At 42.5% G+C, this 27229-nt stretch overlaps 1 protein-coding gene and 1 long non-coding RNA gene across 2 annotated transcripts; one reads left to right on the top strand and one right to left on the bottom strand.

Moving 5' to 3' along the window:
- Window positions 1-832: 832 nt before the first annotated feature.
- On the top strand, window positions 833-2287 carry LOC115559463 (uncharacterized; the record flags this gene model as incomplete). The annotated part of the gene is made up of 2 exons (XM_030378227.1): window positions 833-2032; window positions 2115-2287. Coding segments are annotated over 2 exons (1350 nt in total), but the record flags the coding sequence as incomplete, so codon positions are not given.
- Window positions 2288-3888: 1601 nt separating this feature from the next.
- LOC115560440 (uncharacterized) lies at window positions 3889-26404 on the bottom strand. The gene is made up of 2 exons (XR_003979753.1): window positions 26365-26404; window positions 3889-4008 (listed from the first exon to the last, which is right to left on the bottom strand). It is a non-coding gene; the product is annotated as an uncharacterized LOC115560440 (long non-coding RNA).
- Between the last annotated feature and the right edge of the window lie 825 nt (window positions 26405-27229).

Genomic DNA, 27229 nt, shown 5'->3' with positions numbered 1-27229 from the left:
CACAAGTCTGAACTATAAGGTGATGACGTGTTACGACGTGATGACGTATGTACAAGAGCCTACCGTGGCCAGGCCACAGTTGCGACGGCCAACGGCCATGGCCAGATGGCTTAGTGCAGGCATCTCCAAACGGCGGACCGCGGTCCGGGTCCGGACCAAGTGACGGTCCTATCCGGACCACTGACCAATTTAAAATTATAAGAAAAAAAAAGTTTATTTTTATGATTTTTATGATTTCACTATACAAAGCATGATTATGTTAGTAAAATCACTTCTCACTGAAATACAAATTGAAAGGCAGAATAGTCTGTAGTACAGCATAAAAACAGCAAAAATCAATGATCTTCACAGAGGAAAGATCATGCACTCACAGAACTCCCCCCCTCCCTCCGTCTGTCACGGCATGTGCGCAATTGCGTCACTCAAAAAGTAGCCAATCAACTTTTTTGTTTACTGAAAGAGCGATTTGGAATGAGAAAATGGCTTGGTTGAAAATAAGGAAAGTTGACCCCGAAAACAGACATTTCAAAGATAAATGGACTGACCAATAAATGTTCATTCTCCCGCAAGGCAGTACAAAACCTTTGTTGGGTCTTTTATGTTTTGAAACCGTGGCGCTGATAAAAAGCGGGAATATTAAACGGCATTACGAATCCAAACACAGATCCTTCGAGGAAAAAGCATCCCCAGAAGTCAGAAGTAAGAGCGTGGAAAATATCCGAGCTGAGAGCTCAGTGTGAGAGGTCTATGCGGGTCTTCACACACTCATTTACAGGCCAGCAACGTGCAAATGAATGCTCACTTAAGATTGCATGGATTGTGGGGCAACATAAAAAAACTTATCTTGGACTATTACAAGAGTTTCAAGCTGAGAGTCACCTCTGGGACAGTCACTTCTGAGTGGCATCGGCTTGAGAAAGGGATCATCACTGGATGCACTATTTCAGTGATTCTCTTTGCCTTGGCCATGAACATGCTGGTCAAGTCAGCAGAAGTCGAGTGCAGAGGTCCGCTCACCAAGTCTGGAGTCCGCCAGCCCCCCATCAGAGCCTTTATGGACGACCTGACAGTAACGACGACGTCAGTGCCGGGGTGCCGATGGATCCTTCAGGGCTTGGAGAAGATCATCACCTGGGCTCGGATGTGTTTCAAGCCTGCAAAATCTAGGTCCCTGGTGCTCAAGAGAGGGAAAGTGACTGACAAGTTCCGCTTCTCTCTGGACGGCACCCAGATTCCATCAGTCACCGAGAAACCCATCAAGAGCCTCGGAAAGACCTTTGACTGCACCCTGAAGGACGCTGCATCCATCAAGGCCACAAATCGGGAGCTGGAGGCGTGGCTGACAGCAGTGGACAAGTCGGGTCTGCCTGGTAAATTTAAGGCCTGGATTTACCAGCATGGTGTTCTCCCCAGGATTCTGTGGCCCCTGCTTGTTTACGAGTTCCCAATAACAACAGTACAGGGCTTCGAGAGGAGGATCAGCCGTTACCTCCGTAGATGGCTGGGCCTGCCACGAAGCCTGAGTAGCATCGCTCTATATGGGCACAACAACAAACTGAAGCTCCCCATTAGCAGCCTGAATGAGGAGTTCATGGTAACCCATGCAAGAGAGGTGCTGCTGTACAGGGAATCCAGTGATCCAAAGGTCTCCCAGGCTGGCATCGAAGTCAGGACTGGAAGGAAGTGGAGGGCGCAGGAAGCAGTCGAGCAGGCGGAGTCACGCTTGCGTCACAGCATGCTGGTCAGCCCAGTGGCATCTGGACGAGCAGGGCTTGGTATCGTTGCAACCACACGCTACGACAAAGCCCTGGGCAAAGACAGACGCCGATTGGTCCAAGAGGAAGTGAGAACTGGCGTGGAGGAACTGCGTGCTAGCCAGATGGTGGGGATGCGACAGCAAGGCGCATGGACGAGATGGGAACAGGCAGTGGACCGCAAGATCTCCTGGTCGGGGCTTTGGCAAGCTGAGCCTTACCGGATCAAGTTCCTGATTGCGTCCGTCTATGACGTCTTGCCCAGCCCATCCAACCTCTTCTGCTGGGGCAAGGTTGACGCACCATCATGTCCTTTGTGCCTCAGAGGGGAACGCTAGAGCACATCCTCAGCTGTTGCTCCAAAGCCCTGGGAGAAGGACGCTACACTTGGCGCCACGACCAGGTGCTGAAGGCGATAGCAGAAACCATCTTCACCAGCATCACCCAGAACAAGCCTCTCCGACCAGCAAGGCAGGCGATTGCTTTCATTCGAGCAGGGGAGAAGCCTAAGCCCAAGCCAAGGGGGGCAGCGGGACTCCTTGGAACCGCACCGGACTGGCAGATGAAGGCCGACCTGGGGAAGCAGCTCAGATTCCCAGAGCACATCGTGGAAACCACCCTGAGACCAGACATAGTTCTGTTCTCAGATTCAACCAAACAGGTGGTCCTACTGGAGCTGACAGTTCTCTGGGAGGAGCGCATGGAAGAGGCCAATGAGAGGAAGCGTGCCAAGTATGCCAACTTAGTGGAGGAGTGCCGCAGACGGGGGTGGCGTGCCCGGTGTGTGCCAATAGAGGTGGGCTGTAGAGGCTTTGCAGCGCGATCTCTCTGCAAAGCATACAGCATGCTTGGAGTCACAGGTGCACGTCAGAGAAAGGCCATCAAGACCACCACAGAGGCAGCTGAGAAGGCCTCTAGATGGCTGTGGATCAAGAGGGGCGATCCGTGGGTACATGCTACTTAGACACAAGTTGGGACTTGATCAATCCCGGCTGGGTCGCCTGGTTGAGGGTGTATGATGTTGCGAGACCCGAAACACCCAATGACCCCAGGTTCCATCACTGATGATGTGTGTAAGTGCATCAATAGATGTATATTAAACTACTTGATGAGGATTACATTTATTCTTTTCCACACTTCATGAATAGATCCATGCAGGAGTGTGAGCGTCGCCCCATACCATTTAACAGGGGACTTCTGTCATGTTTTACAATCCAAGTGGGGACCATCTTTCATATTTTAGAGCACAAATTTTGTCTGTTCTTTGAATGTGAATTTATGTAAGTCACAGTTTTTTGCAGATGATGTGGTCCTCATTGGATCATCGGCCTGTGACCTTCAGCACTCACTGGATCGGCTGGCGGCCGAGTGTGAAGCGGCTGGGATGAGGATCAGCACCGCTAAATCTGAGGCCATGACTCTTAGCAGGAAACCGATGGATTGCTTACTCCGGGTAGGAAATGAGTCCTTAGCCCAAGTGAAGGAGTTCAAGTACCTCGGGGTCTTGTTCGCGAGTGAGGGTACTATGGAGCGTGAGATTGGCCGGAGTATCGGAGCAGCGGGGGCGGTATTGCGTTTGCTTTACCGCACCGTTGTAACGAAAAGAGAGCTGAGCCGCAAGGCAAAGCTCTCGATCTACCGGTCGATCTTCGTTCCTATCCTCACCTATGGTCATGAGGGCTGGGTGATGACCGAAAGGACGAGATCGTGGGTACAAGCGGCCGAGATGAGTTTTCTCAGAAGGGTGGCTGGCGTCTCCCTTAGGGATAGGGTGAGAAGCTCAGCCATCCGTGAGGAACTCGGATTAGAGCCGCTGCTCCTTTACTTAGAAAGGAGTCAGCTGAGGTGGTTCGGGCATCTGGTAAGGATGCCCACTGGGTGCCTTCCTTGGGAGGTGTTTCAGGCACGTCCAGTGGGGAGGAGACCTCGGGGAAGACCCAGGACTAGGTGGAGAGATTATATCTCAACACTGGCCTGGGTACGCCTCGGGATCCCCCCGTCAGAGCTGGTCAATGTGGCCCGGGAAAGGGAAGTCTGGGGCCCCCTGCTTGAGCTGCTACCCCTGCGACCTGACACCGGATAAGCGGACGAAAACGAGATGAGGTGAGACAGTTTTTTCTAGATTATATTTTTCCACAATAACATGACTTCAGTTTTAACTACCATAATTTATCACGGTTCAATCAATCAACAATCGCTGTTCCCTGCACTTGAACCGCCTTAAAGCTATCATCTGTCTTTTTGATGGAGTTACCTACCGACCCGGTATCACGCGATTGCGTGCTCCTGCGCACGAACGTTAATCTATTGAAGCGTGTTCCAGAGCACGATAGTCCGACTTTTTGCGTGTTAAGCAGAACGAAATGTAAACCAATGCATTCTGAATGGGAGTGTTCTAAGACAATTAACGTGCTCCACAAAACGGTACGAGAGAGAGAGAAAGAGAGAGAGGGAGGGACAGAGAGAGAGAGAGAGCGAGAGAGAGGCTTCAGAAAGGGTGTGCGCAGATAGTACAGTGCACCCTAGTTATGTTTATGCCAAAACCACAAATTCTATATGTATATATGTATATATATTGCCTAATTATATATATTGACTATATATATGTATAGGCCATAGGCTATATATATAATTAGGCTATAATTATATTATTTAGCGTGTAATGAGACAATCTATAGCCAAATTGTCGAAGATGCCCGAGAATCTCCGGGGATATCAGCATGGGAAATCGGCAAATCAGACCCATGAACCTATAAAGAAGGTGCTGGTTTGTGTCACGTAAGTACAGGGCTCTCATGTCTCATGCATTCGGCGTGAGACACACGCAATTCAACCCATGCACACGCTCGAACCTGTGCCGTGTTCCAATACCCGTACTGTCCGTACTTATTAGCCAAAATTTGAGTACACAGTACGTTCCAATTCAGATCCGGCGAAAAGAAGTATACTTCAAGGACCCGGATGCCGTACTCAAAACGGGCTAATCCTGAAGTGTGGATCGAAGGACACTCCCCGTACTCAACGGCAGCCATCTTAGCTACGTAGCGGAAGAGGCGGAGCCAGGCTGAGCCAAAGTCGGCGCATTTTCCACATAGCCTGCATTAATAGAGTCATTTTGTAGTTGTTATAGTTTTTATAGCTGCTAGGCGTAAAGAGTTCACCGTTCAAAGCGGGATGTTTATTGCGGGGGAGGAGCCACGGCAGCAGTCGTGATCGTAATTTCCGGTTAGTGCACCGAGGAGTACTCGATTTGGAACAGCACTCACATCTGAAAAAATAACGTAGTAGATAGTGCGGATAGTATACTTCCTTAAAGTATACTCATGGAAGTACGGGTATGGTCTCACGAAAATACCTGACACTGTCACGTTATTTAATATATTGAAACGTGATCAGGGACACGTAGGCCTATTTTCTAAATTTTGTATTTCAATTGGAAGTAGGCTATTTGTCGTGTCACTAAGCATGACTTCCAAACTAAGGTTCTGTCCGGGAGCGTTCTCCCTAATGTCCCTTATGGAGCTCCGTACAGATCATTCATTGTTGAAAATTGTCTGTGATAACTAACAAATGACAGCTTTTGGCCACCCGTTTCTACTTAAAATTGTCTGTGATAACTAACAATATGACAGCTTTTGGCCACCCGTTTCTACTTTCACCTTTGATACTGAGTAATTGTGACAATACACGGATATATTAAATGCAGGTGCGCTGCTCTGTAGGCAAACTGCGAAGGAAAAAAGGGTAGCTGCTTCATCTGTTCTTTTTAGAATTGTATGTCTTGATGTTTATTTTATCTAGCCATCTATTCTCTTGTTTTTGGCTATGTGAATGAACGTCCGCGTCGATGCCTCGATCGCAAGTCCAGTGTCGTTGCCATGACATCTAGAAATCATACCGTATTTAATGGGTTGTAGTGAGTGTAACATAATTCACCTACAGTATTTTGTTATGTGTTGTTCTTTCAATTGTGCTAGGCATGTCGTTTACCGTCTTGGTGGTTCAGGGATCGCTGTCCCATTTAAGGATTACGAGCGTCTCATGACGTCAGAGCCCATGCGGGGTTTGTTTACCTTCAGCACGTTTTGATTTCCTGTTTCTCTCTTATTAAATTAACGAGTCACACAACTGTGTGCTCAACGTGCGAAACTTATTGCAATTTCCACAGGGTTATCATTAATATTGATGTGTAGGGGTTGTTTATAACTCATGAATAATATTGTTTAGAGTAGACCACGGTCTGGGGGAATACTCTGATTCTGATTGGCTGCAGTGCATGCATTAACTCCTGATATAGCCCTACAGACACCTGCTAAGTAGTTCCAGTCAGTGTTTAGATTCTCTGCCCGAGCCCGAGCCCGACGCGGGCCGGGTCGGGCCGATATTTCCCACCACTATACTCGGGCCGGGCCTTTGATCGAGCGTTTTTATTTTTATTTTACCATTGGTTTATTGGCCTAATCTGAGGAGAAATCTATGCCATAAACAGAAATATTATAGGCCTTTGTTACACGGGTCTTCTCAATGCCGTGGAACGCTCCGTTCACTTGCATGGGTAGTAGTCCGTTGACTTGTCTACCCCAGCGTCTTCCGTTGCTAAGCGACGTCACCGTCTTTGCGGACAAATTATTTCTCTGCTGATCAACACTACGATTGGCCAAAAGACTTGTATCCCCCCCCCCCTTAAATAAATACTATGGCAGAATTATTATTATTATTATTATTCTCATTCAACTTGAACATGTGTTTTTACAGTAGAGTGGTGGAGGGATGACGTATGTTGGCCAACCCGGAAGTGAGCGTCGCCCTGGATTCCCTCGACAAAAAGCCAACGGGTTTTGCCATTGGATTTTGGATTATTATAAATTGAAACAATTTATTAAATAAATATTTGTGAGATGTCATTACTTCTCCTGAGTTTGCTTCCTATTTATGTCGAGTATACACCCCTACTGTCCACAAGCATCCCCCCCCCCCCCCCATATGGATTTGGAGAATTGTTGCCACGTCCCAGTGGTGGAAGTATCATATATATGAAAGAGGGCATTCAATTATACTATAATGATCAATTATAAGCCCTAAAGGAAGTGATGCAATAGGTGACTGAGGGTCAACATTTGAGAACCCCTTTTATCAAAGGGTGTCTCAAAGGACTCATACGCTTCAACCTGTGGCTCCAGCCCTACAGGAAATGACTCAGCAAGTGCTCCATCTCGTTGCACCTGCGACCAGCGGCTCGCTTGCAAGATTTTGGCCTGAAGTTCTTCCCAGACCTACACCCTAGCCATCCAACATGCATATCTGAGAATCAGGCCTCTCTTTAATAATGACAAAAAGTTATGAGAGAAATACACATTAACTTTTGTTATCTCATAAGCGGCGTGGTGCCAGCTCCTTTTGACCTTTTGACCCCAGACTTCTGGGGGAATAGCTGAAACAATTCATTAGTCAATCAGAAGTATGTAAATATCTTCCCGGTGGTGTAAGAGGGCGAACAAGGTGTCCTTCCACATCTTCCAGGCGATTGCAACGGTGCCACACATGAGCATATTCGAACATGTTTAATGGTAGTAATTAGCTTTCGAAATTGGAGGCCTTGATCAATAATGAACAGCTATTGATTTGCTTCCCGATAGAAATTTGTGATAAATGACATGTTATTTAGCATCTACACGTTGAGCTGAGTCCAAAGACACCAAGCATGACACTCTAGCAAATGGTAACATGTATTTTACATGGTACACCTATGGTCTAGGACATGATCTCGGTGTAGCAAGAGGGCGAGCTTGATCTCATTGGACTCAGCTTAACGTGTAGATGCTAAATAACATGTAATTTGTCAGAAATCTCCATCGGGAAGCAAATCTATAGCTGGTCATTATTGATAAAGGCCTCCAAAATCGACAGCTAATTACTGCCCCGAAACATATTCAAATATGATCATGTGTGGCACTGTTGCAATCGCCTCAAAACGTAGATGTCAAAGCACACCTTGTTTGCGCCGTTACGCCACCGGGAAGATATTTTCATACTTCTAATGGATTGATTCATATTTTAAAGTTCTCGGAGTGAGACTTTAAGCGGCTGCAGCAGAAGTGTTAAGACGAAAGATGATAAAGACATTTATAGAATATTCCCATTCACATGATTCTTCGCACGACCTGCAGGTTGGAGAGACTGAAATAACCCCCAAAATTAGTAATAATGTAAAAGCAGCCAAGACCCACAAATCGCTTGAACTATTTATTTCATTCCATTGTTTCGTTGATATGCATTATTGAAAAGTTTCAAGCATATGGATTTAATGCAACATCGACAAACAGTTCAAAATGGTACCATGATATGCGGTCACAGGTACATAGTTATCACCTGACAAACATGTCACGGGTTGTAATCAAAGGCAGTACAAATAGATAAAAATGTAGCTTTGAAGTTTCAAATGTCTTGTTTATTGTATTAACCAGTTCATTTCTCTTTTGTGAAAGTCACCAAAAGTCCAAAAAAGTTAAACGCAAGGTCACAGGCTAACAGTGGAGCTGTGTTGGGAACCAGCAGCCAAGAGCGTCCATGGAAACTTTCTACCCATGTTAAATAGATTTAGTTGGCAGTTCCTTTTCTGCCCATTCTTTTTTAAACTTGTGGAAGCACTTTGCAGTACTGGGAGACACCATTTCTAACGGCAATGGAGCTAGATTCTAAAAATATCAAAAGATTCCCAAAGCAAATACCTTTAACCCATAGTTGTGTTTTATCAAATTAAAATATTTCAGAGTTTCATTGACCACAAATTGATCAGAAATATTTTGCATACAAATCTTTAAATAGTCTAACCACATTAAGAAAAATACATTTGTTAATTGTTTTTATTAGTGAAGCCACAAGTTTTGCACATTATCCAAACAGAATACCTGAAATGTTGATATTTTCAGCCCTTTCGGGTTAAAACAAGAGAAAAGGACAACCTAAGAGTGAAAAGTTTGGGTTAGGTGACCTATAGTTCAAAGATGTCCCTGGTCAGGTAGACTAAATAAAAGTGTATTCCCAATTGCTCCAGGACATTCGTGTAATTGACTTGTGAGCTCTCCCTCAAGCCTAGAGAGACATCAGTGTTGAACCACCAACTGAAAGAGGGTATTTGCCACTAGTATGAGTGACATGGTTATTAAATTAGTTCATTATATTTAGCCGATTTGAATAGATTTTTCTAGCAGGTGAGGCTGTCAAAGAACCAAATATGGAGCAACTACAAAAAGTTAATTTGCAGCATGACCAAATTATACAAAAAGTATAGGAACTGTTCTAGCAGATATGTTTTAGAAGTCTCTTTTGATCGGCAGGGAATAATTGTCTTTGTCACCCTGTAGTCATGCCATCAAATCTGTTGGGCTAAGCACCGCTACTGATTAATCCAGTAGACTCACCAGTCAAGTCCCCCTAGTTAGAAAATGGAAGAAACCCAGTTAGTCATGTTAATTATTCTGTTATAAATGAAGACCAATACTTTCCACATATTGCGATCCAAGTTACTGGCTGCAGTCTTGGATTTTATAGTTCTACATGAATAGATTCAATTTACTAAACTATTAATCATGCTTCAGAAGAATTAACCTTTCTTGGATGGCAGATCTACCACAAGCCTCCATTGCCACAACCTCCAGATGGCATACGACCTACGACAACTCCTCGACTACTGCAAGCCAACAAATTGGCTCTTGCACACCAGACACGCATTTTGCTTTATTTTAGGTTTTCAAGCATCTTAAAATACCCAAATCATCGCTCCAATACACAAGTCAGCTAATGGCCTACAAGGAAATGCTGAAGCTAGTGTTAGTGATGACGATAGAAATGGACAAGCTTGCGTGTACAAATATGCAACTAGAATTGCAAGGTTCACAGCCCAGTTGCATAAGTGGTCGCAACCGTTGGATTGTAAGCAAGGGTAAAAAAAAAAAAAAAAAAAAAAAACTTCCCACAAACTAGTCAACATGGTCAATTGAAAGCCTGTACAAAACGCCCCTGGAATAGTCAAATGCAGCTTTACAGCGGATGAATTAAGCCAAATTGCATAAACATCCAATGGTAAACAGTATATAAATGCAATCAAGGTTGCACTCACACTAGGCCATCTGGCCGTGGCCGTCGCAACTGTGGCCTGGCCACGGTAGGCTCTTGTACATACGCCATCACGTCGCTAGCATCCAAACAATTCTACCAAACCTTAACCAACTAGTGAAAAATGGAAGAAAACTTTAGGACACACCCAGTGACTAATCACCTTGTCCAGGGGTGTTCCAACATGGTTTACCAGAGGGCCTTGTGGACTTAAAGTAAGCCACTCATTTGACAGACAGCACGGAATGACGTTAAACTAAGCTAATCTACAGGTTACCAGTGCTAGTGCAATTACATGAGCATTTTGCACAATATTTGTACTCCAATGCTACGTAAAGCAGGCTTCTTCAGAAACCCGTAGCCTGCTACATTGATGGGCAACTGTAACAAATCCTGACCAAGACCGAAAGATGGCTCTGGAAGCCACTACGGCCCACGCAGCAGATTACTGCGTGGACCGTGGTGGCTTCCAGATCAACCCTTCGGTGGACCATTCACCATACACATGTATTCCGAGGATGTTTTGAAGACACTGGAGTCCCATGGCACTAGATTCCTTTGAAGACTAAGTTGGTATGGGGGGGCCCAAAGGGGGCCCCCCCATAGATCTTGTCAGTCATCTAACACCTGTTAAGAAAAACACACACACACACACACATCACAAGATACAAATCAGCAAAGCTAGGTTAACAAACAGCAGTGACATGCATGTCAAGGTGCAAAGAGCAGGGATACTCATGGCTTGTGTCTGAGGAGACAGCCCAAAAACGTCAACATTTAATAAAGGAAAATAACTTTTACTCACTGCGGTGGTCTGTTCCGAAGTGCCATGTTGGTAGCAATATTTGTCTGGGCTGTTCAGTCAAATGCCCACAAAAACAAACACGCAACAAGGCATACTTTCAGTTTGTATAAAGCGACAATAGTGATCTGCAATCTAGATCTAAAACTTTCAACCCTCACCAAACTCAACCTCGATTGACACAGGCCGATGCGAAAAGTAAACTAAACCCATTGTGTTCACCTTTAATAAAGGGGTGCGTGACAGGTGATCTCAATTAAGAGCTAATCAGAAAGAACACACTGATCGGCCATGAGTGAGACTATCAAAACGAGGACGAGGATTTAACGGAATTGTTACCATTCAAATTCAAATTTCTTTATTATTGGATAGGGTATGATATCTATGATTTGGGCTTTGAGTAGGCCTATATTTCTAAAATATATTTCTTAAATTTTTTCACCCCTTCGCCTTTTGAATATGAAATCTATAATCTCAGCCTCTCTATAATTTGCCCAACACATATTTTATTGTTCAAATAAAATCCCATACTTATTTTGCCATTCATATTGAATCTTTACTGTCTTTCATTGTACAACACAATCATCTAATAATTATTCATAACGCTCTTCCATCTCTTTGGCTGGATTAAGACGAGGCTCGGGTCAGAGCAAAGATCGGGATCCACACATGATAAGGGATAAAGTTATTTATTAGAATAAAGTAAGTATCATGAAATCTGTAAAGGGATTAGTGTAGCGTATGGAAGATTAGAAAATGTGCGATTATATGGTTTGGACAGAAAACCAGTACCAAAATCACAAGGACCGACCGAGCCAGAACGGAGGAAACTTACCCAGACAGACAAAACAAATACTGGGAACAACAAACCATCTTTACCATGTTGGAAATACCCAAACAAAATGCAACAAACCAAACCTGAACAGCAAACCAACATATGTGACCAACCAACTGAACTACTGACCAAACACACAATTATTTCGCTAGCCTATGTATATGGGCAGTGGAAAGTGTGCTGTGGGGATGTTGAATAGTGTTAACATAAAACAAAACATGGAACCAATCCAAAGGTCCAAACCCTTAAGGAACCACCCTAAAGGCTCGATTCCACCGGACGCGTTACGGTGCGGCCACACCAAACGCGTTACTCGCGTTGGATAACGCGAGTAACGCGCCTAACCTGACGCTTGATCATTGTGTGGTGGTACTCGGTTCAACGCTTCCAACGCGTCAACGCGCCAACACAGCTAGATGAGTCCATGTCCATGCAAGTGAACGGAGTGTTCCCTCTTCGTCATAACTATCAAACCAAACATCCTTCACATTCACCGAGCGAACATTATGAAAGTAAAATGCACATTTCTCGCTAAAATTTTTTCCATAAACGCATTTAATGGCGTAACTATGTTACTATTTCCACCCAGAATAAAGATAGTTGTCGGCCGTGGCTGCGCTGGAGTCCGAGGTAGGAAACCCAAACGCCGCCTTGTTTGGGCGATAGAGTTTAGATCGGGTTAGATTAAATAATCTCTGATATAAATAACAATAATCGGGTTAAATAACTTCACATGGTGTGTCTGGTGTGTTTCCAGCATTCGTAGTGTTGATCAGGAGAGAAATTGTCCGCCAAGACGTTGAGGTTGCTTAGCATCCAGAGACTCTGTCCATGCAAGTGAACGGAGCGTTCCCTCTCCGTCATAACTATCAAACCAAACATCCTTCACATTCACCGAGCGAACATTATGAAAGTAAAATGCACATTTCTCGCTAAAAATGTTTCCATAAACGCATTTAATGGCGTAACTATGTTACTATTTCCACCCAGAATAAAGATAGTTGTCGGCCGTGGCTGCGCTGGAGTCCGAGGTAGGAAACGTACCATGTACGTTCTGCGACGTTACCAAGTAAAACACGACAATTTACCCAGTAAGTAAGCTGAAACTGTACTGTAAAAGGAAGCCTCGTTTGTTTCCATGGTATTACCAGGTTCTTACCATATAATTTGTAATACAATATTCCCTTTTCCATGCAGTCAACACAAACTTGTACCATGTACGTTCTGCGACGTTACCAAGTAAAACACGACAATTTACCCAGTAATTAAGCTGAAACTGTACTGTAAAAGGAAGCCTTGTTTGTTTCCATGGTATTACCAGGTTCTTACCATATAATTTGTAATACATTATTCCCTTTTCCATGCATTCAACAAACTTTTATCATGTACGTTCTGCGACGTTACCATGTAAAACACGACAATTTACCCAGTAATTAGCTGAAACTGTACTGTAAAAGGAAGCCTTGTTTGTTTCCATGGTATTACCAGGCTCTTACCATATAAGTTGTAATTGGTTATTCCCTTTTCCATGCAATCAACACAAACCATATATGTTCTGCAACATCGTTCACCAGTAGTTAAGCACTTTAATTGTTGTTATAAAACCCCAAACCTCTGTTGATGAAAGGCATATTAAAATTAAACAAAATCAAAGGCTTATCTTTCAAACAATGCATATCTCACAAACAGGCACTGAACACTGAAGAAATCGGACAAAAAAAAGAGCCGTCCACATCAACTCAATTTAAATGTTACTGATGGTGTTTTCATAAAACACATGACAGTGTTATGGCAAGTGACCACAAGGAAGACTGCTTCAACCTCTTCAATTAGAATAAGTGGTGAATGCCATGCAGTAATCTGCATATGGGAGCATCTTTGTGGTCATTCGCAAACCAATGAGTCCACTCGATGAATGAGAGATGGCTCTTTAGTGTCTTCTCTGTGAGGTATCGCTGCAGTCTCCACATCTGTGATTTGAAGGCTGACCAAGACCTGACCAGGTACCTCCAAATCTCCCTTCCATACCGTAATAACGAATCAGAAGACAAGAAAATAAACATTAGGACTGTCAATTAATGAACATTTCTAGAACATGTAGAACTCAAAGATTATTTTGTTTATCAGTTAAAAAAGGATGCTGGTCCTCTGGCCATTGTGTTTGGTCATATTGAAAAGAGAAAAAGGCATAGCCATAAATACAGTTAATAGGACGGGAGGGGACAGGCTGTTAGCTCCGGTTAGCCCTTTAGCATCGAGCTAGCGGAGCTTCTGTCATTCAAATAACTCGGACATGTTGTTTAAAACCTATAACACCCAATTTATTAAAATATCCGGATTTAATCGGGCTCTCTCCCATAAGTACAGTTAATAGGACGGGAAGAGACAGGCTCTGTTAGCCCCGGTTAGCGCGATGCTAAAGAGCAGCTCTACCGGAGCATGCCACCTCAACAGGTGCAAGTTAGCCTCCGGTTTGGTATTCGCCAGATATTCGGTTTACCACCCAATCGGATTCATCAACATAAGTGCAATACATTACGGGTTTAGTATGTTGAGGACGGTTTAGGACACCGTATCGCGAAAAATCACTAACACATGTTGGCGTCTGTGCAACAATGTCATTTACGTTCTGGCTGCTACCTGCTTTAGGGACCGTCAGCAAATTACACTCACCGACTGGTGGCAGAGACGTTACCATGGAATTGTTTCAGGAAATTAATCACACAAATATATTACAATATAGTTAATCATAATGCAGTTAATAGTTTAATATTCGACAAAAATCGACTAAACTATATTTGAAATTATTAATTGTATCCCGTTTAACAATAATGCAATAGATTAGCAAAGTTACCTGCAGCAGGTAGCAGCCCACCATTGGCAACTACTTCTACAATCAGGTGACAAAATGTATTTTTTAGTGATTTCTATGTTATTTTATATGATTTATTTCCAGAAACAATTCGATGGTAACGTCTCTGCCACCAGTCGGTGAGTGTAACTTGTTGACGGTCCCTAAAACAGGTAGCAGCCAGAACGTAAATGACATTGTTGCACAGACATCGATGGCGACAACATGTGTTTGTGATTTTCGCGATACGCCGTCCTAAACCGTCTTCAACATACTAAGCCCGTAATGTATTGCACTTATGTTGATGAATCCGATTGGGTGGTAAACCGAATATTCGGATATCAACTATCAAACCGGAGGCTAACTTGCACCTGTTGAGGTGGCATGCTCCGGTAGAGCTGCTCTTTAGCATCGCGCTAACCGGGGCTAACAGAGCCTGTCTCTTCCCGTCCTATTAACTGTACTTATGGGAGAGAGCCCGATTAAATCCGGATATTTTAATAAATTGGGTGTTATAGGTTTTAAACAACATGTCCGAGTTATTTGAATGACAGAAGCTCCGCTAGCTCGATGCTAAAGTGCTAACCGGAGCTAACAGCCTGTCCCCTCCCGTCCTATTAACTGTATTTATGGCTATGCCTTGCAGTGGCGGTTTTAGGCACGGGCGACCCGGGCAGACGCCCGGGGCGGCATATTTGTGGGGGGCGGCAAATCACATGGGGGGCGCCACGAGCAGTATAAAAAAAAAAAGCGCTGCGCAGCGGTTAACAATGAAGTACGACATAATATTGTGTGGGGAATAGGTATTTTGGCGTCCCCTCTGGCTGCAGGCGCACACTTGTTCGTATAGACGGAGTGATACCCTCACTGAAGTCCGTTGGTCCACGATACAAACCCACGATACAAACCCCCCCCCTCAACAATCGCTGCCCGGGGCGGAACTGGACCTAGGATCGCCACTGATGCCTTGTTCTCTTTTCAATATGACCAAACACAATGGCCAGAGGACCAGCATCCTTTTTAAACTAATAAACAAACTAATCTTTGAGTTCTACATGTTCTAGAAATGTTCATTAATTGACAGTCCTAATGTTTATTTTCTTGTCTTCTGATTCTTTATTACAGTATGGAAGGGGAGATTTGGAGGTACCTGGTCAGGTCTTGGTCAGCCTTCAAATCCCAGATATGGAGACTGCAGGGATACCTCACAGAGAAGACACTAAAGAGTCATCTCTCATTCATCGAGTGGACTCATTGGTTTGCGAATGACCACAAAGATGCTCCCATAGGCAGATTGCTGCATGGCATTCACCACTTATTCAAATTGAAGAGGTTGAAGCAGTCTTCCTTGTGGTCACTTGCCATAACAATGTCATGTGTTTTATGAAAACACCATCAGTAACATTTAAATTGAGTTAATGTGGACAGCTTTTTTTTTGTGCGATTTCTTCAGTGTTCAGTGCCTGTTTGTGAGATATGCATTGTTTGAAAGATAAGCCTTTGATTTTGTTTAATTTTAATATGCCTTTCATCAACAGTGGTTTGGGGTTTTATAACAACAATTATAGTGCTTAACTACTGGTGAACGATGTTGCAGAACATATATGGTTTGTGTCGATTGCATGGAAAAGGGAATAACCAGTTACAACTTATATGGTAAGAGCCTGGTAATACCATGGAAACAAACTAGGCTTCCTTTTACAGTACAGTTTCAGCTTAATTACTGGGTAAATTGTCGTGTTTTACTTGGTAACGTCGCAGAACGTACATGGTACCAGTTTGTGTTGACTGCATGGAAAAGGGAATAATGTATTACAAATTATATGGTAAGAACCTGGTAATACCATGGAAATAAACGAGGCTTCCTTTTACAGTACAGTTTCAGCTTAATTACTGGGTAAATTGTCGTGTTTTACTTGGTAACGTCGCAGAACGTACATGGTACAAGTTTGTGTTGACTGCATGGAAAAGGGAATAATGTATTACAAATTATATGGTAAGAACCTGGTAATACCATGGAAACAAACGAGGCTTCCTTTTACAGTACAGTTTCAGCTTAATTACTGGGTAAATTGTCGTGTTTTACTTGGTAACGTCGCAGAACGTACATGGTACAAGTTTGTGTTGACTGCATGGAAAAGGGAATAATGTCTTACAAATTATATGGTAAGAACTTGGTAATACCATGGAAATAAACGAGGCTTCCTTTTACAGTACAGTTTCAGCTTAATTACTGGGTAAATAGGTGTGTTTTACTTGGTAACGTCGCAGAACGTACATGGTACAAGTTTGTCTTGACTGCATGGATAATGGAATGTATCTATTATAAATTATATGGTAAGAACCTGGTAATACCATGGAAACAAACGGCTTTGTACCCAGTATTTAAGAAGATGTACCATAACACTAGAGGAAAACTGTTCCTGCAGAGGTTGTTACCAGGTAAGTAATTCCATAGTGGTAAATCGAATAAACCCTTTCTAAATGGGTGCAGCTACGAATAATAACTAAGAAAAAGTATTTTATTGGAAAGCACTATGCTAATTTCTAGATAGTACATCATTAAACTTGGGCTGTTAACAACATAAACCTTGGATAATAGGTGTTTATAATAATTGGTTGCCTAATTTCCTAGGAAGTACACAATATCTGAGTTATTACCAACCTAAAACAGTTACAACTACACGCTACTTAGTTGAGTTGATGGGTAATAGTGGAGGTTTTACTTAGTACTTCAGCTGTAATTCCTCTGTATTTACCTTCTTATCACCAGTGGTAATTACACAGTAATACACTATAATTTACCGGATAATTCCTCTGTATTTACCTTCTTATTACCAGTGGTAATTACCCTGTAATACACTATGATTTATCATGTATTTGCTGGGTAACTACCTCCGTATTTACCTTCATATTACCAGTGGTAATTACCCAGTAATACACTATGATTTACCATGTATGTACCGGGTAAATACCTAGTAATTAGGGGACTGTAAAAGGAAGGGTTACCCCCGGGGTAAGGCTCGATTCCACCGGACGCGTTAAGGCAACGTTACGGCAGCGGCACGTCTTGGCCGCGGTCACCGCAGCAGATAGGTTCCACTCTAATCAATGAGACCATTTCCACCGGAAATGGTCCCAGGAGCGGCTCGCCGTGCCGCAGCGCTATCATTCCGTAGCATTTCTATTTTTGCCGCAAGCCGTTGCTGAACCGCGTCAATTTCAACAGAGCAGATCGATCAGGGCAGGAAGTGAAAAAGTAAAAGCCATAGAGCATTCCGGTCAATTTTCAAAATAAAACACAATAAATAAAACACCAACATTATTACGTCATGACCGGTGGCACCAGGTCAGCCGTCAATCAATCAAAGGGTCTCAAATCATCCTATTTATAAGAACAATGTCAGAAAGGACAAAGCCTGGCATTTAATTGCAGTAATTTTGGGAGTGGAAGGTGAGTACATTAGGTTTAGGATTATCGCGAGATCACGCGATAATCCTAAACCTAATGTACTCAACTTCCACTCCCACACTGTAAAAAATAAAAAGTTGGGCAAACTCAAAATTGCAATCAATTTTTGAGTTTTGAGCCCATCAAAAACGTGATTTTCTTCATTAGACAAACTTGAAAGTTAGAGTTATACCAACTAAGATTTTTATATTTTACAACCCAAAAAAATAATTCAGGGGTGTTAACTTAATATTTCAAATTAAGGTTAATATTATTTAAAAAAAAAAAACATTTCAAAGAATGCAAAACTTACATATTTACATGCCTGGCAACGGACGATCGCGTCGAACGACGTGAAAGGTTCACGGACATTCGCAAACCTTCCATCTAGCGATCCGTTATCTGTATTGTGCTATTTCGTCCTTGACCTGCTTTAAACACTCAGTTTACTTGCTAAATTTGATTAAACAATTAAATACAATACACATATAAAGTAAAAACAAGTGTTATCTAGCGATCCGTTTTCTGTATTATGTTATTTTGTCTTTGGCAACATGAGCGCGAATGTTTTTTGAAACCCGCTTTAAACACTCAGTTTACTAGCTAAATTTGATTAAACAATTAAATACAATACAAATATAAAGTAAAAAGAAGTGTTATCTAGCGATCCGTTAACTGTATTATGTTATTTTGTCTTTGGCAACATGAGCGCGAATGTTTTTTGAAACCTGCCCGGCAACGGACGACGCGATCATCTGTTGCCAGACAGGTTTGGAATGGATACGTATGGATGACGCGCCCGGTACAAGTTTGGCAGCCGGTACAAATTTGGCATGACACTTGTCATTATTTAACACACGTCCGCAACACACAGCGCACCGCAGACCCAACCAACGGACATGCAAGTCTCGGTAACGGTGGCTGCAACACACGCACAATAAACAACACACAAACAATAAAGACCCCAAACCCGTTAACCCGAATTAACCTAACAGAAACAAATTGACAAAAGGCAATAAACCCCTTTTTCCCAACCGGCATCACGAATACCCAGACTCCCCGGGGGGTAGTGTCGAAATGCGCATGCGCACCGTAGTTGGCCCAGCCTCAGACAGAGTCTGACTTAAACCCGTGTGTCTTGCTAACAAAGAGACTACAGTGAGCCCAACTCTTGACCCAAAACTCAACATTGTTGGTTGGACTAAATTGCATTGCGCAGTTGTACATGAATACTTAATGTTTTATATTCATTTTACTCCGAAATCATAATGAGAACAACAATTTTGAGTTTCGTTTTTACAGTGCAAAACGACTGCAATTAAATGCCACGCTTTGTCCTTCCGGCCATTGCCCTCATAAAAAGGATGATTTGGTACATAAATGACGTTGTGATAGGCTACATGAGCTGAGTATTGTGTTTTATTTTGAAAATTGACCGGATTTTTTTTACTTTTTCACTTCCTGCCCTGTTCGATCTGCTCTGTTGAAATTGACGCGGTTCAGCAATGGCTTGCGGCAAAAATAGGAATGCTACCGAATGATAGCGCTGCGGCACGGCTGGGACTCTGCTGAGACGTTCCGCAGCCGCACCCGGTGGAAATGGTCTCATTGATTAGAGTGGAACCTATCTGCTGCGGTGACCGCGGCCAAGACGTGCCGCAGCCGTAACGTTGCCGTAACGCGTCCGGTGGAATCAGGCCGTAAACAGAACCCAAGCCCACCTGCCTCTGTGGAAAGAGAGAGAGACTGGCTAAAGCCTGCGTGGCAGACCTGCACAGGTGCACCTCATCAGCTGACAAGCCTCTCAGCCCCGCCCACTGGCTACCTGTAGCAGGTAGGCAAACACAGAGGACCCAGCAGACGAAGGAGAGAGAGAGAGGATTCACAGCTGTCACATCTGTTGCCTGAAGATTCTTTGTTTGTCTCCAACAAAACCTTCCAAACAGATGAAACATTGGCTCATCCCAGGAGTGTCAAATTACTTACTTTTTTTTATTTTTTCTATCATACCCTATCCAATAATAAAGAAATTTGAATTTGAATGGTAACAATTCCGTTAAATCCTCGTCCTCGTTTTGATAGTCTCACTCATGGCCGATCAGTGTGTTCTTTCTGATTAGCTCTTAATTGAGATCACCTGTCACGCACCCCTTTATTAAAGGTGAACACAATGGGTTTAGTTTACTTTTCGCATCGGCCTGTGTCAATCGAGGTTGAGTTTAGTGAGGGTTGAAAGTTTTCGATCTAGATTGCAGATCACTATTGTCACTTTATACAAACTGAAAGTATGTGTTGTTGCGTGTTTGTTTTTGTGGGCATTTGACTGAACAGCCCAGACAAATATTGCTACCAACATGGCACTTCGGAACAGACCACCGCAGTGAGTAAAAGTTATTTTCCTTTATTAAATGTTGACGTTTTTGGGCTGTCTCCTCAGACACAAGCCATGAGTATCCCTGCTCTTTGCACCTTGACATGCATGTCACTGCTGTTTGTTAACCTAGCTTTTCTGATTTGTATCTTGTGATGTGTGTGTGTGTGTGTGTGTGTGTGTGTGTGTTTTTTCTTAACAGGTGTTAGATGACTGACAAGATCTATGGGGGGGCCCCCTTTGGGCCCCCCCATACCAACTTAGTCTTCAAAGGAATCTAGTGCCATGGGACTCCAGTGTCTTCAAAACATCCTCGGAATACATGTGTATGGTGAATGGTCCACCGAAGGGTTGATCTGGAAGCCACCACGGTCCACGCAGTAATCTGCTGCGTGGGCCGTAGTGGCTTCCAGAGCCATCTTTCGGTCTTGGTCAGGATTTGTTACAGTTGCCCATCAATGTAGCAGGCTACGGGTTTCTGAAGAAGCCTGCTTTACGTAGCATTGGAGTACAAATATTGTGCAAAATGCTCATGTAATTGCACTAGCACTGGTAACCTGTAGATTAGCTTAGTTTAACGTCATTCCGTGCTGTCTGTCAAATGAGTGGCTTACTTTAAGTCCACAAGGCCCTCTGGTAAACCATGTTGGAACACCCCTGGACAAGGTGATTAGACACTGGGTGTGTCCTAAAGTTTTGTTCCATTTTTCACTAGTTGGTTAAGGTTTGGTAGAATTGTTTGGATGCTAGCGACGTGATGGCGTATGTACAAGAGCCTACCGTGGCCAGGCCACAGTTGCGACGGCCACGGCCAGATGGCCTAGTGTGAGTGCAACCTTGATTGCATTTATATACTGTTTACCATTGGATGTTTATGCAATTTGGCTTAATTCATCCGCTGTAAAGCTGCATTTGACTATTCCAGGGGCGTTTTGTACAGGCTTTCAATTGACCATGTTGACTAGTTTGTGGGAAGTTTTTTTTTTTTTTTTTTTACCCTTGCACTAACACTAGCTTCAGCATTTCCTTGTAGGCCATTAGCTGACTTGTGTATTGGAGCGATGATTTGGGTATTTTAAGATGCTTGAAAACCTAAAATAAAGCCAAACTTTTCACTCTTAGGTTGTCCTTTTCTCTTGTTTTAACCCGAAAGGGCTGAAAATATCAACATTTCAGGTATTCTGTTTGGATAATGTGCAAAACTTGTGGCTTCACTAATAAAAACAATTAACAAAAGTATTTTTCTTAATGTGGTTAGACTATTTAAAGATTTGTATGCAAAATATTTCTGATCAATTTGTGGTCAATGAAACTCTGAAATATTTTAATTTGATAAAACACAACTATGGGTTAAAGGTATTTGCTTTGGGAATCTTTTGATATTTTTAGAATCTAGCTCCATTGCCGTTAGAAATGGTGTCTCCCAGTACTGCAAAGTGCTTCCACAAGTTTAAAAAAGAATGGGCAGAAAAGGAACTGCCAACTAAATCTATTTAACATGGGTAGAAAGTTTCCATGGACGCTCTTGGCTGCTGGTTCCCAACACAGCTCCACTGTTAGCCTGTGACCTTGCGTTTAACTTTTTTGGACTTTTGGTGACTTTCACAAAAGAGAAATGAACTGGTTAATACAATAAACAAGACATTTGAAACTTCAAAGCTACATTTTTATCTATTTGTACTGCCTTTGATTACAACCCGTGACATGTTTGTCAGGTGATAACTATGTACCTGTGACCGCATATCATGGTACCATTTTGAACTGTTTGTGGATGTTGCATTAAATCCATATGCTTGAAACTTTTCAATAATGCATATCAACGAAACAATGGAATGAAATAAATAGTTCAAGCGATTTGTGGGTCTTGGCTGCTTTTACATTATTACTAATTTTGGGGGTTATTTCAGTCTCTCCAACCTGCAGGTCGTGCGAAGAATCATGTGAATGGGAATATTCTATAAATGTCTTTATCATCTTTCGTCTTAACACTTCTGCTGCAGCCGCTTAAAGTCTCACTCCGAGAACTTTAAAATATGAATCAATCCATTAGAAGTATGAAAATATCTTCCCGGTGGCGTAACGGCGCAAACAAGGTGTGCTTTGACATCTACGTTTTGAGGCGATTGCAACAGTGCCACACATGATCATATTTGAATATGTTTTGGGGCAGTAATTAGCTGTCGATTTTGGAGGCCTTTATCAATAATGACCAGCTATAGATTTGCTTCCCGATGGAGATTTCTGACAAATTACATGTTATTTAGCATCTACACGTTAAGCTGAGTCCAATGAGATCAAGCTCGCCCTCTTGCTACACCGAGATCATGTCCTAGACCATAGGTGTACCATGTAAAATACATGTTACCATTTGCTAGAGTGTCATGCTTGGTGTCTTTGGACTCTCAGTCACCTATTGCATCACTTCCTTTAGGGCTTCGGCCTCCTAATTGATCATTATAGTATAATTGATTGCCCTCTTTCATATATATGATACCTCCACCACTGGGACGTGGCAACAATTCTCCAAATCCATATGGGGGGGGGGGGGGGGGGGGATGCTTGTGGACAGTAGGGGTGTATACTCGACATAAATAGGAAGCAAACTCAGGAGAAGTAATGACATCTCACAAATATTTATTTAATAAATTGTTTCAATTTATAATAATCCAAAATCCAATGGCAAAACCCCTTTGGCTTTTTGTCGAGGGAATCCAGGGCGACGCTCACTTCCGGGTTGGCCAACATACGTCATCCCTCCACCACTCTACTGTAAAAACACATGTTCAAGTTGAATGAGAATAATAATAATAATAATAATTCTGCCATAGTATTTATTTAAGGGGGGGGGGATACAAGTCTTTTGGCCAATCGTAGTGTTGATCAGCAGAGAAATAATTTGTCCGCAAAGACGGTGACGTCGCTTAGCAACGGAAGACGCTGGGGTAGACAAGTCAACGGACTACTACCCATGCAAGTGAACGGAGCGTTCCACGGCATTGAGAAGACCCGTGTAATAAAGGCCTATAATATTTCTGTTTATGGCATAGATCTCTCCTCACATTAGGCCAATAAACCAATGGTAAAATAAAAATATAAACGCTCGATCAAAGGCCCGGCCCGAGTATAGTGGTGGGAAATATCGGCCCGACCCGGTCCGCGTCGGGCTCGGGCAGAGAATCTAAACACTGACTGGAACTACTTAGCAGGTGTCTGTAGGGCTATATCAGGAGTTAATGCACGCACTGCAGCCAATCAGAATCAGAGTATTCCCCCAGACCGTGGTCTACTCTAAACAATATTATTCACGAGTTATAAACAACCCCTACACATCAATATTAATGATAACCCTGTGGAAATTGCAATAAGTGAGAGACACAATTTCGCACGTTGAGCACACAGTTGTGTCACTCGTTTATTAAGAGAGAAACAGGAAATCAAAACGTGCTGAAGGTAAACAAATCCCGCATGGGCTGTGACGTCATGAGACACTCGTAATCCTTAAAAGGGACAGCGATCCCTGAACCACCAAGACAGTAAACGACATGCCTAACACAATTGAAAGAACAACACATAACAAAATACTGTAGGTGAATTATGTTACACTCACTACAGCCCATTAAATACGGTATGATTTCTAGATGTCATGGCAACGTCCGCTCGCGACACTGGACTTGCGATCGAGGCATCGACGCGGACGTTCATTTAAATAGCCAAAAACAAGAGAATAGATGGCTAGATAAAATAAACATCAAGACATACAATTCTAAAAAGAACAGATGAAGCAGCTACCCTTTTTTCCTTCGCGGTTTGGCTACAGAGCAACGCAACTGCATTTAATATATCCGTGTATTGTCACAATTTCTCAGTATCAAAGGTGAAAGTAGAAACGGGTGGCCAAAAGCTGTCATATTGTTAGTTATCACAGACAATTTTAAGTAGAAACGGGTGGCCAAAAGCTGTCATTTGGTAGTTATCACAGACTATTTTCAACAATGAATGATCTGTACAGAGCTCCATAAGGGACATTAGGGAGAACGCTCCCGGACAGAACCTTAGTTTGGAAGTCATGCTTAGTGACACGACAAATAACCTACTTCCAATTGAAATACAAAATTTAGAAAATAGGCCTACGTGTCCCTGATCACGTTTCAATATATTAAATAACGTGACAGTGTCACGTATTTTCGTGAGACCATACCCGTACTTCCATGAGTATACTTAAAGGAAGTATACTATCCGCACTATCTACTACGTTATTTTTTCAGATGTGAGTGCTGTTCCAAATCGTTAGTACTCCGTGGTGCACTAACCGGAAATTACGATCACGACTGCCGCCGTGGCTCCTCCCCCGCAATAAACATCCCGCTTTGAACGGGGAACTCTTTACGCCTAGCAGCTATAAAAACTATAACAACTACAAAATGACTCTATTAATGCAGGCTATGTGGAAAATGCGCCGACTTTGGCTCAGCCTGGCTCCGCCTCTTCCGCTACGTAGCTAAGATGGCTGCCGTTGAGTACGGGGAGTATCCTTCGATCCACACTTCAGGATTAGCCCGTTTTGAGTACGGCATCCGGGTCCTTGAAGTATACTTATTTTCGCCGGATCTGAATTGGAACGTACTGCGTACTCAAATTTTGGCTAGTAAGTACGGACAGTACGGGTATTGGAACACGGCACAGGTTTGAGCGTGTGCATGGGTTGAATTGCGTGTGTCTCACGCCGAATGCATGAGACATGAGAGCCCTGTACTTACGGGACACAAACCAGCACCGCAAACGTTCTCTCCCGCTTGAGATGACGTCTTTCTTTCTAGGTTCATGGGTCTGATTTGCCGATTTCCCATGCTGATATCCCCGGAGATTCTCGGGCATCTTCGACAATTTGGCTATAGATTGTCTCATTACACGCTAAATAATATAATTATAGCCTAATTATATATATAGCCTATACATATATATAGGCAATATATATAATTAGGCAATATATAGAATTTGTGGTTTTGGCATAAACATAACTAGGGTGCACTGTACTATCTGCGCACACCCTTTCTGAAGCCTCTCTCTCACTCTCTCTCTCTCTCTGTCCCTCCCTCTCTCTCTTTCTCTCTCTCGTACCGTTTTGTGGAGCACGTTAATTGTCTTAGAACACTCCTATTCAGAATGCATTGGTTTACATTTCGTTCTGTGTAACACGCAAAAAGTCGGACTATCGTGCTCTGGAACACGCTTCAATAGATTAACGTTCGTGCGCAGGAGCACGCAATCGCGTGGTACCGGGTTGCACCTACATCATGTGTCAGAGCCTGCACAATAGTATACAGACCATCAAAGAAAGTTTGATGTGTAGAATTTTGTTTTTAACTTTGTGCTGTTAAACAGAGAAGATGGTCCCCTCTTGGATTGTACAGAATGACAGAAGTCCCCTCTTTGCCTGTTCAAAATGACACTGGTCCCCTGTTAAATGGTATGGCGCGACACTTACACTCCAGCATTTATGTATTCATTAGGGTAGAAAAAAAATGTTAACTGCTTTCTCTATAGTACAAAATAAATAATTTGCCATAGAGCCTTTACACAGTTCTTCCATAGTTCATAAGAGACATTTTGTCATGAGGAAAAAAGACTTATAGATAACAGGGCTTAGCCCTGTTATCTATAAGTCTTTTTTCCTCATGACAAAATGTCTCTTATGAACTATGGAAGAACTGTTATCTATAAGTCTTAGGGCTGTCAATCAATAAAAATATTTAATCGTGATTAATCGCATTATTGTCCATATTTAACTTGCAAATTGCAAATTAATCGCCCATTTTTTAACCCTTCTAAATATATTTTAAAAGATGATTATAGATTATTGATGAGGATTACATTTATTCTTTTCCACACTTCATGAATAGATCCATGCAGGAGTGTGAGGGTCGCTCCATACCATTTAACAGGGGACTTCTGTCATGTTTTACAATCCAAGTGGGGACCATCTTTCATATTTTAGAGCACAAATTTTGTCTGTTCTTTGAATGTGAATTTATGTAAGTCACAGTTTTTTCTAGATTATATTTTTCCACAATAACATGACTTCAGTTTTAACTACCATCATTTATCACGGTTCAATCAATCAACAATCGCTGTTCCCTGCACTTGAACCGCCTTAAAGCTATCATCTGTCTTTTTGATGGAGTAACCTACAGCATATGTCAGAACCTGCACAATAGTATACAGACCATCAAAGAAAGTTTGATACGTAGAATTTTGTTTTTAACTTTGTGCTGTCAAACAGAGAAGATGGTCCCCTCTTGGATTGTACAGAGTGACAGAAGTCCCCTCTTTGCCTGTTCAAAATGACACTGGTCCCCTGTTAAATGGTATGGAGCGACACTTACGCTCCAGCATTTATGCATTCATTAGGGTAGAAAAAAAATGTTAACTGCTTTCTCTATAGTACAAAATAAATAATTTGCCATAGAGCCTTTACACAGTTCTTCCATAGTTCATAAGAGACATTTTGTCATGAGGAAAAAAGACTTATAGATAACAGGGCTAACTAGGGCTGTCAATCAATAAAAATATTTAATCATTATTAATCGCATTATTGTCCATATTTAACTTGCAAATTGCAAATTAAACGCACATTTTTTAACCCTTCTAAATATATCTTAAAAGATGATTATAGATTATTGATGAGGATTACATTTTCCACACTTCATGAATAGATCCATGCAGGAGTGTGAGGGTCGCCCCATACCATTTAACAGGGGACTTCTGTCATGTTGTACAATCCAAGTGGGGACCATCTTTTATATTTTCCCATGTAAACACATTGACAGAAGCAACAGTTGCAGTTGGCAAACACTCATTGAGTGAAACAATAGGCACAGACAGCTCCCTTGCTGCAGTGAATGGAGTCCCCTCTTTGATATGTAAATATCGCTTAAGTATTCAAGTCCCCTTTGGCAACTTCTTTAAAAGAAATCAAAAAAACACATTTGAAATTATATTATGACAAAATAACTTAAAACTAAACTCTGTATTATGTTTTTGTATTTTTTA

Source organism: Gadus morhua, chromosome 15 (genome assembly GCF_902167405.1).
Source record: "Gadus morhua chromosome 15, gadMor3.0, whole genome shotgun sequence".
Classification (NCBI taxonomy): domain Eukaryota; kingdom Metazoa; phylum Chordata; class Actinopteri; order Gadiformes; family Gadidae; genus Gadus; species Gadus morhua.
The sequence above is the reverse complement of the archived record's forward strand: the minus strand, read 5'-3'. Positions and strand labels throughout refer to the sequence as shown.